This window comes from Mytilus galloprovincialis, chromosome 12, assembly GCF_965363235.1.
Source record: "Mytilus galloprovincialis chromosome 12, xbMytGall1.hap1.1, whole genome shotgun sequence".
Taxonomy (NCBI): Eukaryota; Metazoa; Mollusca; class Bivalvia; order Mytilida; family Mytilidae; genus Mytilus; species Mytilus galloprovincialis.
In genome coordinates, this window is record NC_134849.1 from 20,271,676 (window position 1) to 20,286,293 (window position 14,618).

General features: G+C 33.0%; 1 protein-coding gene across 1 annotated transcript; it reads right to left on the reverse strand.

The window, feature by feature from the left end:
- Positions 1-5,325: 5,325 nt before the first annotated feature.
- Positions 5,326-13,248, reverse strand: LOC143055241 (uncharacterized). Its single transcript, XM_076228374.1, has 6 exons — positions 13,168-13,248; positions 10,261-10,310; positions 7,987-8,080; positions 7,484-7,669; positions 7,010-7,276; positions 5,326-6,609 (listed from the first exon to the last, which is right to left on the reverse strand). Exons 1-6 carry the CDS (start codon positions 13,246-13,248, stop codon positions 6,529-6,531), a joined length of 759 nt encoding a protein of 252 aa, XP_076084489.1. The 3' UTR covers positions 5,326-6,528.
- Between the last annotated feature and the right edge of the window lie 1,370 nt (positions 13,249-14,618).

The following is a 14,618-nucleotide window of genomic DNA, read 5'->3' on the forward strand; positions in this document are numbered from 1 at the left end:
GGAGTAATACCTGAAATACTCAAAATGGGTCTCCTCACTCCCGTATTCAACTAACTATAGAGGGATTACTATCATGCCAATACTGCTGAAACTAATTGAGTCTGTAGCAAAGGCTAAGGTCCAACCTAAAATATTGAAGGAACAAAATAGACTACAAAGAGGATTTACTGTGAACTCAGCTCCAATGAACTGCTCCTTCTTTATAGAAGAATTTATCAGAGAGTGCAGGGATGCTGGTAAAATAATATATATGGGTCATTTTCAAAAAATGTCGAGTTTTGAAATTGAAAAAATTATTAAAAGTTACTTATTCAAACAACCCTCTACATAAGCAAATCATAACAAACAGTACTTTAAGAACAACATATTAAAAGATGCAATCTTAATGATGTCATACAAGAATATGTTGAAACATTTTTTGATCGGTGGTACATTATTTTGTCTATCCTGTTACCATTTTCAAAAGAAATTTTGGGTTATTAAGAAAAGGTTTAGATAAAATGTTAAGCTTGTTTTACGTAGACAATTAGATGGTTTTCAAGAGAATAAACTTCTATATATATTCATTCTGTAATATAATAGATTATTTGCCAATTTTCCAGGTTGTACTGAAAAATGCCTCTAAAAATTGGTTTTCAAAGGTTGTAAAAATTACCACCAGTAATGCAAGTCTAAGATAGCAATTTATATTGTTTGGCATTTTTTCACCCTTTCAAATAAACCCAACATCAAGTAAATCCCTCATAAGTTAGTTTACTTTTCTCTATATTTCATTGGTAACAGGAACGTACGTTTCTGATATATTACTATATAAAAGTCTATCCTGTTACCTTTTTGTCTATCCTGTTACCGATATCAGTATTGCACCTGCGAATGCTTGAATTGGGAAGATTAAGACGTTATAACCTTAAGATGACTTCAAACAACGAAATATTTCATTCGTTTTGCACCTATATGTTAAGATAAAAAAATTAACGACGTTTTTGTCTACAATTGTCTATGCTGTTACTGTAACCATAGCAACCATAGTAACAGGATAGACATAACAGGATAGACAAATTTCTTCGTTTTTGATTGCTGTTGTAAAATAACTACTCCCTTTGGTGAAGTGATTATGTTTTTCTATTGTGAATTTGGTTTCCAACACGTTATTGCACTTTTTACAAATATACTGTTGGTGTATTTAATCAAAATTGATGGTAACAGCATAGACATAAAAAAAAGTACGCTCTATTTTTTTCACTAAATGTCTTGAAATTTCTTTTCTCTACACTGTCGTTCAAGAAACGAGGCGTTTTAAATGTAAAGATTACTTTGCACTTTTGAAATCAACACTGACTGATTCAATATTCATAGGGAGAATAAATTCACGGCTGTTTTAAGTAGCGGTAACAGGAAAGACATGAACCTCCTGTACGCAGATTCAATTTAGTTTGTAGATAATATGTTACATACAATGATATAGAAGCTACGAATTTTCGTTAGAGTAATATTTAACGTTCTTAAAAAGTCCCTTTTGTAGATATCAAGGCGATCAGAAAATCGCAAAAAAATCATTTGAAATGTGTTTTTCTGACACTGTACGCAGACAAATACCCCCAAAATGGGTCTTAAATGCAGTTTAATCTTATCAAAATAGATGCAAGGTGTGTTTATTATTAATGTTCTGAATCACAAATCCGACAAGCTTTCATTTAAACCATTACAACTGAAATTTCCATTAGAAATAAAAAAGTTAGCATGGGTGTACTGAAAATTCGACATTTTTTGAAAACGACCCATATAGCACTTCTAGATGCTAAATCGGCATTTGATGTGGTATCGAGAGTATCCTAAGAAAGCTATACATAGCAGGGGTAGAGGGGCTACTATGGAAACTTATACATAGTCTTCACATGGACTCTAGCAGTGTAGTTAAATTTAATTGTCTAATATCTGAACCATTCTCAATATGTCAAGGCGTAAAACAAGGTGGTATACTGAGCGCCGACCTGTACAAGCTGTACATCAATAATCTCCTAACAGATATCGAGCACTCAGGATTGGGAGCAAAAATAGGATCCATTTGTTGCGCAGCTCCGACTTGTGCAGATGATGTGGCACTAATGAGCGCAACCCTGAGGAACTACAGGTACTTATTAACATGGCGTACAACTACAGTCGAAGGGAGAGATATAAGCTTCAACCAGTGAAGAGTGTTATTCTGCCAGTGTATCCAAATCGTAGAAAACAACAAGAACCTTCCTTTCCATGGAGTATAGGTAACTCAATAATGCCAATAGTTAGCCAAACAACCCATATGGGGGTCTTACGCACATCAAAACCAGATGATCCTAATCCGTTGTATGAAAACGTGAAAAAAGCTAGACGAGCCATGTACAGTTTAATGCCAGCTGGTTTGCATGGGAAAAATGGACTGGACATACAATCCTTACTACATATATTTAACATCTATGTCATTCCTGTACTTCTGTACGGCCTGGAATTAGTAACTCCTACAGGAAAAAACTTGGATATTATTGACATATTCCACAAAAAATGCATTAAACAATTACTTTCTTTACCAACAAGTACAGCTACGCCCGCCATATATATTCTTTCTGGACAACTACCAATAGAGGGCCAAATACATAAAAAGATTTTATCATTATTTGGAAATATATCTAGACAACCACAAAATAGTTTAGAAAAACAAATTGCATATAGACAACTACTTATGAAAACAGATGATAGTCACAGCTGGTTTATTATTGTTAAAACGATTCTAGCGAAATACAACTTACCATCCGCCTTATATCTATTAGACAGTCAAATTCAAAAATTAAAATGGAAGACCATGGTAAATAAAGAAGTATCAAAGTATTGGAAACATTTTATCGAGGGTCATTGTAAGCTGTACCCCTCACTAAAGTATTTAAATAGTCAATATATACCAGGAAAGACACATGTATTAGTAAACCTATCTGCTAGTAATTCCATGCAAGAAGCTATGAGAATACCCGTAAAATTAAAAATAGCAACAGGAAGTTATATACTCATGGCTGACAGAACAAGGCATTCAAAAAACAAAGGACTATTGGCAACGTGTCCTTTGTGTCAAACATCAGATGAAACCTTGGAACATTTCTTACTACTTTGTCCTGCACTGTCGAACCAGAGAAAATCAATCTTAAGCAATATCCAACTGCTACACGAAAAGCTCAGTATTCAATTCAAACACAACGGTAGCGAAGTAGACCTTATCCAAGTAATAATTGATTCAAGTACAATTGGATTACTGGAACCCAGTTGTGACAATTTAATCCTAATTAATGGACATAGAATTTCAATCAAGGAGACTATGCTTTCTACTACACACAAGCAGGTCGAGAATTCTCAATGATATCGATCCAAAATCAAGTTAGCTTAAAAGACACCGTTAGCGTGGGTTACGCCACACTCTACGGACACATCGATAAAGGAATCTCGACATTAATACAAAATGAGCGTGGATTTCGCCACACTTGTTAACTCAACCATAGTCTATAATGCCTTCTAAAGCGTGGATTTCGCCACACTTTACTGAAGATGCTAAATATATATCGTTATCAGAGAATGAGCGTGGATCTCGCCACACTTTAATGAAACTATAATACTACAACTCAGCCCAATAAAGTCCTATGAAGCAGTAAGTGTGGGTACGTGGCCACACTACACTGTATACAGATAAAAGTTAACTATCCTAAATAAAACCAGCAAAGATGCAGAAGAACGATTTAAATTTATGCTGATCATATATATATATATACATGTAAATAAACTGTAAATATCGAGGAAGTATTTTAAATTTTAAATTTCATGACGTTGAACTAGCTCATATTTTTATGCCGATACATGTGTATATACAAAACATTTTAAATATTCCTTTTAATGATGATAGATGTCTACCTGTGTGACTTTTATATTTTAAAGATTAAGATATATGTACTTTTGAACTGGTGGTGGAATACTCATTGATTGAGGGAATTCATGACAAGTCGCCCCACTGGCAAGTCGCCCCACTCCTAGTCGCCCCACTTTTTTACCAACTCGCCCTTCTTTAAAAAAAACCGCCCCAACCTGGACCACCAACTCGCCCCACTTTTTAAAAAATCGCCCCACTTGTGAAATGTGTTAAATCCCGTTAATATTACTCCTGAAAACTCGCCCCACTGAATGGAAAACGATAAAATCTAGATTAACATATTATTACAGCTTTTACATTAATGCTAGCAAGACAAATTTTTGTTTGGCTTGCTTGCTTTGTTTGTATTAATGTTTGCTCAAGCATGGCAATTAAGATAGGCGGGGCTTCAGCTTGTATACATCATACTTAAATTTTATTGGACGTTATGTTTGAGGTTAAGGACACCTAATCACATGACAAATATTCTCACATGTTTCCTCACCTGTAAAAACACAATAATTTGTCAATGAAAGAAAAATATAAACTTTTTTCTTGTATGGGGCTGAGAAACTGGCCTTCAGCATTGACCAAATATTGTTTTTTATAACATATCAATCTATTAGTTCAGTCAGTTATTTCCATGTCTGCCCTTCCATTATGTAACTCAAGAAAATATTCAAAAAAATGGGAAACAATTGTATCGAAAAGAGGAAATCGAGTGTACATTTTTTATGTTAGGGTGTGTTTGAGATGAATATTTTGTTTTGAAAACGTACAAAGCAAGAGTATTTGATACATCATCTCGCTTCAGATTGTATCATTTTAATATAGAAAAGCTACAGGTTTACTTTATAACATTAAAAAAATCACAGTACTAAAAGATAAAATATAGGGGTGAAGTGAAATACAAATCCAATGGATCACAAAATCAGAGTAGGTTTGTTCGAATAGCTATTTTACTAAAAGTGCTTGACGACAGTCTTTAAGTTGGATATTTGAAAAAAAAATTGTCTTCCATTTCTACGATTGTGAAAATAAACTGGCGTAATGGGGAAATAGTTTCGACGAAGTAAAATCCTGTCTGTATTGTATATTTACAGGTAAGGAAACATTTGAGAATATGAGTCGTGGGATGTTTTAAAATTTAGTGTCCTTAACCTCAAACATAACGTCCAATAAAATTTAAGTATGATGTATACAAGCTGAAGCCCCGCCTATCTTTATTGCCATGCTTGAGAAAACACTGATACAAACAAAGCAAGCAAGCCAAACAAAGATTTGTCTTGCTAGCATTAATGTAAAAGCTGTAACCAGGATGAATGTAGTAAAGCCAACTCGTCCCACTCATGGAAAAAGATGTTATCCCGTAGTATATAACTTAAATTCCGTAAACATTACTCCTGCCAACTCGCCCCACTTATAGAAAACGATAATATCTATATTAATATATTATTAACCAGGATGAATGTATTAATGCCAACTCGCCCCACTTATGGAAAAAGATGTTATTCCGTGAATATTACTCCTGCCAACTCGCCCCACTTGAAAGAAAACGATAATATCTAGATTTATATTATATTATTAACCAGGATAAATGTAGTAATACCAACTCGCCCCACTTATGGAAAAAGATGTTATCCCGTTGTATATAAGTTAAATTCCGTAAATATTACTCCTGCCAACTCGCCCCACTTATTTGCTATCCCATTGAAAACCTTATAGAAACTTCTTATATTATTCCTTTTTTTAATATAGCAGTAAGAAGTGAGTATTAATATTTCGGTAACGTGAATGTCAACTAGCCCCACTTGTGAATAGTACAAGTATGAATAGAGTTAAAGGCTACATACTAGCCCCACTTACGAATAAAATAATTAAACTGAAATGTGTGTTGGCTTCCACGACTGGACCGTTGACCCGACCACACTGGCGTAGTAGTCTGGTTGTTGATATGGAGCCTGCAATATACTGTTCCCACATGTTGAAAAGAATGGCCTGGTTAGTGCGGGCTTGCTTGCGCTTTTAGCGAGTAAGCTTACCCTCGGACACTAGCTTAATCTGGATTGGTAGTAGTTGCGCTTCTTCGTGCAGTCTCTTGATGAGGGTATAGAATGCTGGCTTTTCGTCGTTGTTCTTCTTGTTGAGGCGTCTGTGCCAGCCTTCTACGTCGTTGTTGGTTCTTGTTGGTTGGTTGAATACGCACCACGTTGCTATTTGGTAGAACGCGCTGGTGATCCATGTCTTGCGGACATAACTGGTAAACTTCTCAAGTGCTGGGTCAGTAACACGGCTGGTTAGCTCTCTAAATGTTGGCTCACTGTGACTAGCAGGTAACAATGGTAAGGCCATGATGTTACGGCAGAAAGAGAATACATCACCTCGTCTGTTGTAGGAGAACTGAAGAAAAAATTATGAAAATTAAGTCTGTGATATATATTCAAATTTACAAATCACAATCAAGTAATAGTATAAACTGATCTAATCAGCTTTATGTCTCAAAAACAATTATCTCATAGACAATTATACCACATTTGCTTTTGATCTCATTGACAATTATACCCAATTGCTTTTGATCTCATTGACAATTATACCACATTTGCTTTTCACATACCCTTCTCGAAATCGACTACTGCAACCTGCACAGCTGGACGTCGTGGCATAGAGGAAACTACAGCTGATAGTACCTAACAAAAGGAAACAATTCATTTAATATAGTAATATAAAAAAACAAAAACAAGATTATTATTAAACAAATACATTATTATTATTATTATTATTAAACAAATACATGATTAGTATTAAACAAATACATGATTACCATTAAACAAATACATGATGATTATTATTAAACAAATACATGATTATTATTATTAAACAAATTATTTATACATGATTATTAATTATTAAACAAATACATGATTATTATCATTAAACAAATACATGATTATTATCATTAAACAAATACATGATTATTATCATTAAACAAATACATGATTATTAAAATAATATATTTTTAAATAATAATTATTATTTACATGAATTAAACGAATAATTATCTAAATAATAAAAATAATTTAAACTTACTGCTTTATAATCTCTGGTTAGCCTACGGCTCATCATGCAGAATGCCAAAGGAACCTGCTTAGTGCTACCACCACTGGTCAGGAAGGCGTGGATGGAAAACATCTGTGCAAAGGGGTTACGGACCACCTTGAACGTGCCGTCTAAATACCAGGACCTCGCTGTTGACAGAACTTTTAACTGCTGGTCAGTGAAGAACACCAAGTGTCTGTAGAAGTCTACGTGGATGTCTTTTGCGGTAAACCCTGGAGGAACGAAGTTGTAGGCAAGCTGAAAGGAAAAAACAGGATTATTTTTTTATAACTTCATTTGACTTAACAACTTTATCAAAAACTACCTTGAACAAAAACTTTCACCTGAAACGGGACAGACGGATGGACAAGACAAATTTACTATATTTGCCTTTTTTTTTTTTTATCATATTCTAGTATATGAATGCTGCTCTCTTGGTTCAAAATATAACTATACAAAACTTACCTCAAAATATAAGTCGTGGGGTTCTTCTGGTCTAAGCTTCTGTCTGACTCTGTTACATGTACGAAGCAGGTTAGTCACTTTTGGACGGCTACCTTCTGGCAATTCTGGGTCAGCATGTTGCACATAGGCAGTGTCTACTATAGTTGAAGCTGGTTGGTGGATGTTGTTAACTGCTTGGTTTTTAACCTATAAATGAAAGGAATATTTTATAATATTTTTTTTCGTATCAATTTCTGTTCCGTTTTTTAACAGCAACAACAGTAAACTATATGTTAAACAGCAAACTATGTTATATATACCAAGCAAACATTTTGAAATACCAAAACATTCATATTATTATTTCATTATCTTATATAAATACGGCAGTTAGTTGTCTCGTTTAAATTGTTTTACATTGTCATATCTAGGCCTTTTATAGCTGACTATAGCTAACTATGGGGTGACCTATAGTTGTTAACAATCATACCACAACTTGTCAGTGTTTGTATTTTGTATAAACTTACATGTGCTGTCAACTGTACTGCTACTAATGTCCCAGGGAGAACTACATGGTTGTGGTTAGTCTTAATTGCCACCTGTGAAAGTATCACCCGTCTGCTTCACTGTTGCTGTACATGTCAGTGTCTTGTTACGTACTGTGCACTGCCAATCAGTTGAGGACTTGTTTTGACGCTGCAAAAAAAAAAAAAATCAAATTATCTCCTGTTTTATTGCATGACATTTTAACATTCAACAATAATAAATATTATTGTATAGCAATATAATATTTCCAACAGAAAGTAACCAAAAGTTAGCGTGCAATAAATTCTAATATTAAATTCGTATATTTTAACAAATTTGATTTGTTTAGAGATAGTCACATGTTAAACTATATTTTCAAAGGTAGAGAAAAAACGGCGGATAGCAGAACGCATATTGACCTGCAAAAAGCATATTGCACGGTTATTTTTAGAATATCTAAAAACCAGTATACTTTGTGACGTCATGTAATGAATTTCAGGATATTGTTTATCGTTTTGAAACACATGATATCTGTCACTGTGTATCATCGCCACCGGAAATTGGGTACTAACGAAGCGGAGAGAAATAGAAAAAAAAGTAAACAAGTTAAGAATTCATTCAATTTAAAGCATTTCCACTCATTTGATGAGGGTGCCGATTAAGAAATGACTTTCTGATATATAATTCTTTAAATTATTAGGCCGATAAGTACAAAATTAATACAAGATTTTGTATAATACTCCAAAACTTGCCACTTAGTACCAAAAAATTTCGAGGTCGATCGCGTCCTCTGTCGCCCCATTCTCGAGATATTGAACTGTTTTTCATTATTTTTCCAGACACATTTTTAGATTATTATAGTGTGGCATCATATTTACTGAAATTTGTTGTCAAAAAGATGTATTTTAAAGAATATGGACCATAAAAAAAATAAAGCGGTCTAGGGTACGGCAACTTGCTCGTGTTGACAAATTGGTATCCGGTCGTTCCGGCCCCAAACCGATCCGGCCCCAAGTCAATCCGGCCTAAAGTCGATCCGTCCCAAGTCGATCCGGCCCACGTCGATCCGGCCCCAAGTCGATCCGGCCCCATAATAAAATAAGAAATAACTTTATTGATCTTGAAGGAATTTGTGACACAGTATAAATGGAATTTGCAAAAAGTATTGGAGTACCAGTTAAAGAACTATTTTAAATCGATACGAAAATGATTGTTATTGTGTCGTTGGTTGTATAGTAGCTTCAACATATTTTAAAATATGAAGTTATTTTCCATTGATAACTTTAACTTTAACTCATGGCGATTTCATTTTCTTTTTGTTCATACACAGAATATCTAAATAAATATTTACAGTCCACTGGAACCTATTAAATTTAACTCATCATAATGACTTGATTAATCAAATCATTAGTCTATAATTGGTTTGTTTATTCAACAATTGTCTGATGATTGTGAACTAAGGTAATGCCACTTGTAATCACTTAATTAAATCAAATCCTGATTAATTGATCTTCTGGTTTAGGATTCAGATTCTGATTCAATAGTTTATTAAAGTCTCACCACATACAACATGATTAAAACAAGATACAATTATAAAATTAATTATACAGTAAACATAGTTAAAACAATTAAATACATGTATGTGCCATTCTTAAAAGAATTATGAGAGACTATTAAAATACAAATAATACTTATTCGTTTTATAAAATACTACAAATACAGTAGTTAATGATATAAAATACTGTTTCTCCTTGTTAAAATGTTATTGCAGGTTTTGGCAACAATATTACAAATATTGGTATTTTTAAACATATATATATAAATTTTTCTTCATCAGATAAGTTTAAAAACATATCATTATGACACAATATATCAATAAAAAGTGCACGTCTTAGATCTTCATACAAGGGACAATTTAAAAGTACATGTTTTTCATCCTCTAAAATATTACAGTTAAAACAGACTCTGTATGGCAACTTGTTTTCAACTGTACGGCAACTTGCTAATTTTAGAATAGTTTTTTACCGTCATTTCAAAGAAAATAAAGTATAAAGTTCAAATATCTAAGGTTGAAGGGGGGATGGGGGGATTACCCTTTTATGTTAAACTGTTTTTGTCCTTTTCAAGGTTTTAATTTGTTTAAAACTGTTATTTGACTGATTTTTAAAAACTGATAACTGTTTTCGACCCACTGTCTGTAATCTGTTTTGTTAAAATATGCAATGTTGTTAACTGTTTATTTGAAATTGAGATTCCTGTTATCTGTTACTTAATACTTAAAGTGTTCACTGTTTTTGACATTATTTTCTCTGTTAACTGATCTTAACTGTTATTTACAAGAATCACATTAAAATCTGCTGTCCATCTCTTTCTTTACGTTGCTTCCGCAAAGGATTGACATAAACAGCATATATGTAACTGTTCATGTCTTTAAAAAATCTTTGAGTATAGTAAATCCTTGATAAAATTGAAAATGGAAATGAGGAAAATGTCAAAGAAACAGAAGCCCGACCAAATAGAAGAAACAACCGAACGCAACGAGAAAATTATGCACTAGGGTGGGGCGTCAATTCACAGATAGGAAAAGAAACTTAGAATTGACACTCATAATTTTTAAACACCCTCTTTCCCTTTCTTTCTAATAAATAAGGCTTACGCATTTGAGTTATGCATGTGTATATTTATGGAAAGAGAATCGTCCATAGATTTGATTTCCAATAGTAATAATGGTGAAATATAATCTTTTTTTAACCATGGCAACATGCAAAATGGGGGTTGAACATGTCACAAAGATCTCAAAAATTTGGTCCAACTGAGGAAAATTTCAATCAATAAGAGTGATACCTTTCCTGAAACCATAGACATATATCTATCAAAAGGTAAAAAAAATCATATGCATTTCTGCGACTTTGTACAGTGGTTTTCAAACTTTTGAATACATTCAAGATATGGACTTCCCCTTTTCATTGCTTTTGGGTTCGTTTGGAAAAAAGGATAAATTAAAGTTGCTGTTAACTCTTATCAGCATTTAAAATTTGTTGTTAACTGTTTTTGCCAAAATCGAGGTGTTGTTAACATGTTAACGGACCCCCTCCTCCCTCCTATCTAATTATGCATCTCCTATCTAATTATGCATTAGATAAAATGCATTATAGATAGAAACATCATTTGCTTGACAGAATTTTTAGAATTATACAAATTATATATTTTCAAAAAGAAACTGACAAGAAAATTAATTCGAAATGGAATTCACGATTTGTTTCTCCTTACTTTCGATGACAACAAAGTATTTTCTTATTTTTGTCTGTCCGAATTCACGATCCTGTGGTTCGGTGGTTGTCGTTGCTTCATCTCTATCTTATTTGTTGTTTTCATAAATTGTTTTGTTACACTGTATATGAGTTAGGCCGTTAGTTTTCTTGTTGAGTCCTTCCACATTTTTCTGTCGGTGCCTTTTATAGCCGATTATAAGGTACGAGTTTTCGTTGTTGAAGGCCGTACGATAGCATATAATTGCTTGCATACACTTTATTTTATCCTGATGGATAGTTATCTTATTTGCTATCATACCACATATTACTGTTTTTATCTAAAAAAAAAAAAAAAGCTAGCACCAACAAAAGATGAATGGACGGTTTATTTTATTGAACTTACACAATTTCAACCTAACAACAAATAAGACAACAGTCGTTAGTAGTATAACGATATATAAATGTATTTAGGATAATATGGTTGAAAAAAAACTTTTTGTACAAAATCGAAAAGCGGTACGCAACGAGGCCTTCTGAACTGAATTAACGTCATATATTTAATAATATTTGATTAGTAAGACATTTTGTATATTTGTAAGCCTGTAAAGCTTTAATATCCACAAAATATCGTCACTTAATATTATATAAACAGCAATTAATTTCCTCTTAAAATTATAATATATTGCAAGACGCCGTACAGACAAAAGTTGTTATTTTGCAATTCGCCGTACAACGTCCTGCAATTCGCCGTACAACAAACAAACAATGTTTTTGTCCATATTATTTAAAAAACATGTTTTTGACAACAAATTTCAGTAAATATGATGCCACACTATAATAAAATAAAAACGTAGAATTGAGAATGGAAATGGGGAATGTGTCAAAGAGACAACAACCCGACCAAATAAAAAAACAACAGCAGAAGGTCACCAACAGGTCTTCAATGTAGCGAGAAATTCCCGCACCCGGAGGCGTCCTTCAGCTGGCCCCTAAACAAATATATACTAGTTCAGTGATAATGAACGTGTCTGGAAAAATAATGAAAAACAGTTCAATATCTCGAGAATGGGGCGACAGAGGATGATCGACCTCGAAATTTTCCGGTACTAAGTGGCAAGTTTTGGAGTATTACTCAAAATCTTGTATTATTTTGTATTTATCGGCCTAATAATTTAAAGAATTATATATCAGAAAATCATTTCTTAAGCGGCACCCTCATCACATGAGTGGAAATGGTTTAAATTGAATGAATTCTTAACTTGTTTACTTTTTTTTCTATTTCTCTCCGCTTCGTTAGTACCCAATTTCCGGTGGCGATGATACAGTGTCTGTGATCGATTATTTGACGAAAAAAATCTTTAAATACATAAGATGTCAAAAAAAAAAAAAAGAGTAAACGTAATAACAACTAGTATCGACCTCAAACAAAGGCTATATTTGTATAATATTGCACTAGTGCAATAAATCTTCAAAATTCATGACGTCATCAACGACAAAATCTTAGTTTAAACCAATTTTTACTTTTAAATATTATATTGCTATACAATAAAAGGGTTATTGCATGAATATTGGGGAATATTGTCCCTCGTAGAACATATATTGCACTCGCAAGCTCGTGCAATATAAAATTCTACTCGGGACAATATTCCCCAATATTCATGCAATAACCCTATATTATCTTATAAAATGTTATCACATACATTGGTTTCTGGTGGTTACTTGTCTCATTGGCAATTATAGCAATCTGCCTATTTACATTAGCAGCTCTTATTATAAATTAGAGTTTTAAATGTATTATAAATCAGATTGGTTTCTGATAGATACTTGTCTCAGTGGCAATTATAACATAATATAATGTTTACTATTTTTAGTATAAAATAAAAGGGTTTACCCTAACGTTGTACGTGTAACCGTGGCTGTCCACAAGCTTACGCTTGCCACGCTGTGTAGCGGAATCAACTGTTGTGTAGGTGATGGTATCTGGAGCAATCTCAACGTTGTTGATGGACTCATCTAATATAGAGCTGTAAAAAAATGGATTATATAAATAACTTTATTTTTTCAAGTCTGTCATTACTTTAAGCAAACCGGCAATACTGAACAGCACAATTACATGTAATATACGAATACATCCGGCAGAATACAATCTGAAGTTATTGGTATTAAAAATTTATTAAATATTATTGGAATTTTTAAAATAAACTTCTTATTTCTGCAGATTATAATCTTATCATAAATACATTATTCATGTAATGATAATCGTATACACTGGACATTATATTAATGTAATATTTAAGGTAAAAAATACAATGCTTACACTTCAAGTTGAACAGTTGGCACCTCAAATGTTGAAGGACTGCTCTTGAAACACCTCTGTGTCATCTGGCTGTTGGTCTGAATCTGTTTGGTCTAGATGAACGGACTGGTCTGCAACGTCTGTCTGCGGTATAGACTGATCATCTTGGGTTGGTGCTTCACATAGCGTACAGCGCCAACTTATAGACAGGTTACCCTTTGTAATTTCTCTGTAATGGGATCTGGTAATGCCTAAATAAATAATAATATAGTAATGTTATTTTTAATCATGCTAGTAATAAATGTTAATGATTTATAAAAACTTTTTTCAAAAAACAATATTTTGGGTTGAACTTTTTTTTAATATCATTTTTATTTTTAATACAATATTCTTTATAGATTGGCTCTTGTTAACTTGTGTCTTGTCTGCTTAATTACTCTTTTTATTGTTATTTGCATTATCGTAATATAGACACGTGCCTAATTATACTAAATTGGGTATCAGGCGTAGTACGATGCTGCCACCGGTCACAAGAATCACACTGCAGTGCCTCCTGTCTGGGACGCACGTGCACGTCACACACAACACATATATAATATTTATATTTGGATAAAATAGTAGCAAAATCATTTATTAAATGTTCCTGTCAAAATAGAACACGTGCCGCATTACATCAATATATAGAATGAGATATAAAAAATAAACAGAAATTGAATAGATGGCACGTGCCATCGTATTATACACAAAGTCCTGTCAATTAAGGATATGTTGAAAGGGTGGCACGTAACAAATGTTTTTATAAATAATATATAATAAGCTTTTGTAAATGCATGTAAATATTATTTATAGACCAATAGCAGTTTTGCCTTAGGTCTCAAAAATCATAGAACGACAGAAAGCTAATAGTTTGTATATATTTTTAAATAGTAATGATCTTCTTAATACTACAGTCAGGTTTCAGACCTAAAAATTCGTGTACTCCTGCACTTACTAAATTAGTAGATGAATGGTAAGAAAATATAGATAATGGAGAGATAAACGGAGTTATATTTTTAGATTTAAAGAAAGCTTTTGATCTTGTTAGTCA

Coding starts and splice junctions, on each gene's coding strand:
- LOC143055241 (XM_076228374.1), bottom strand. CDS start 13,248: ATGAGTCCATCAACAACGTTGAGATTGCTCCAGATACCATCACCTACA. Junction 8,081..10,260: donor AAAAACAGTGAACACTTTAA/GTATTAAGTAAC, acceptor GCAACAGTGAAG/CAGACGGGTGATACTTTCAC. Junction 7,670..7,986: donor CAGTACAGTTGACAGCACAT/GTAAGTTTATAC, acceptor TTTCATTTATAG/GTTAAAAACCAAGCAGTTAA.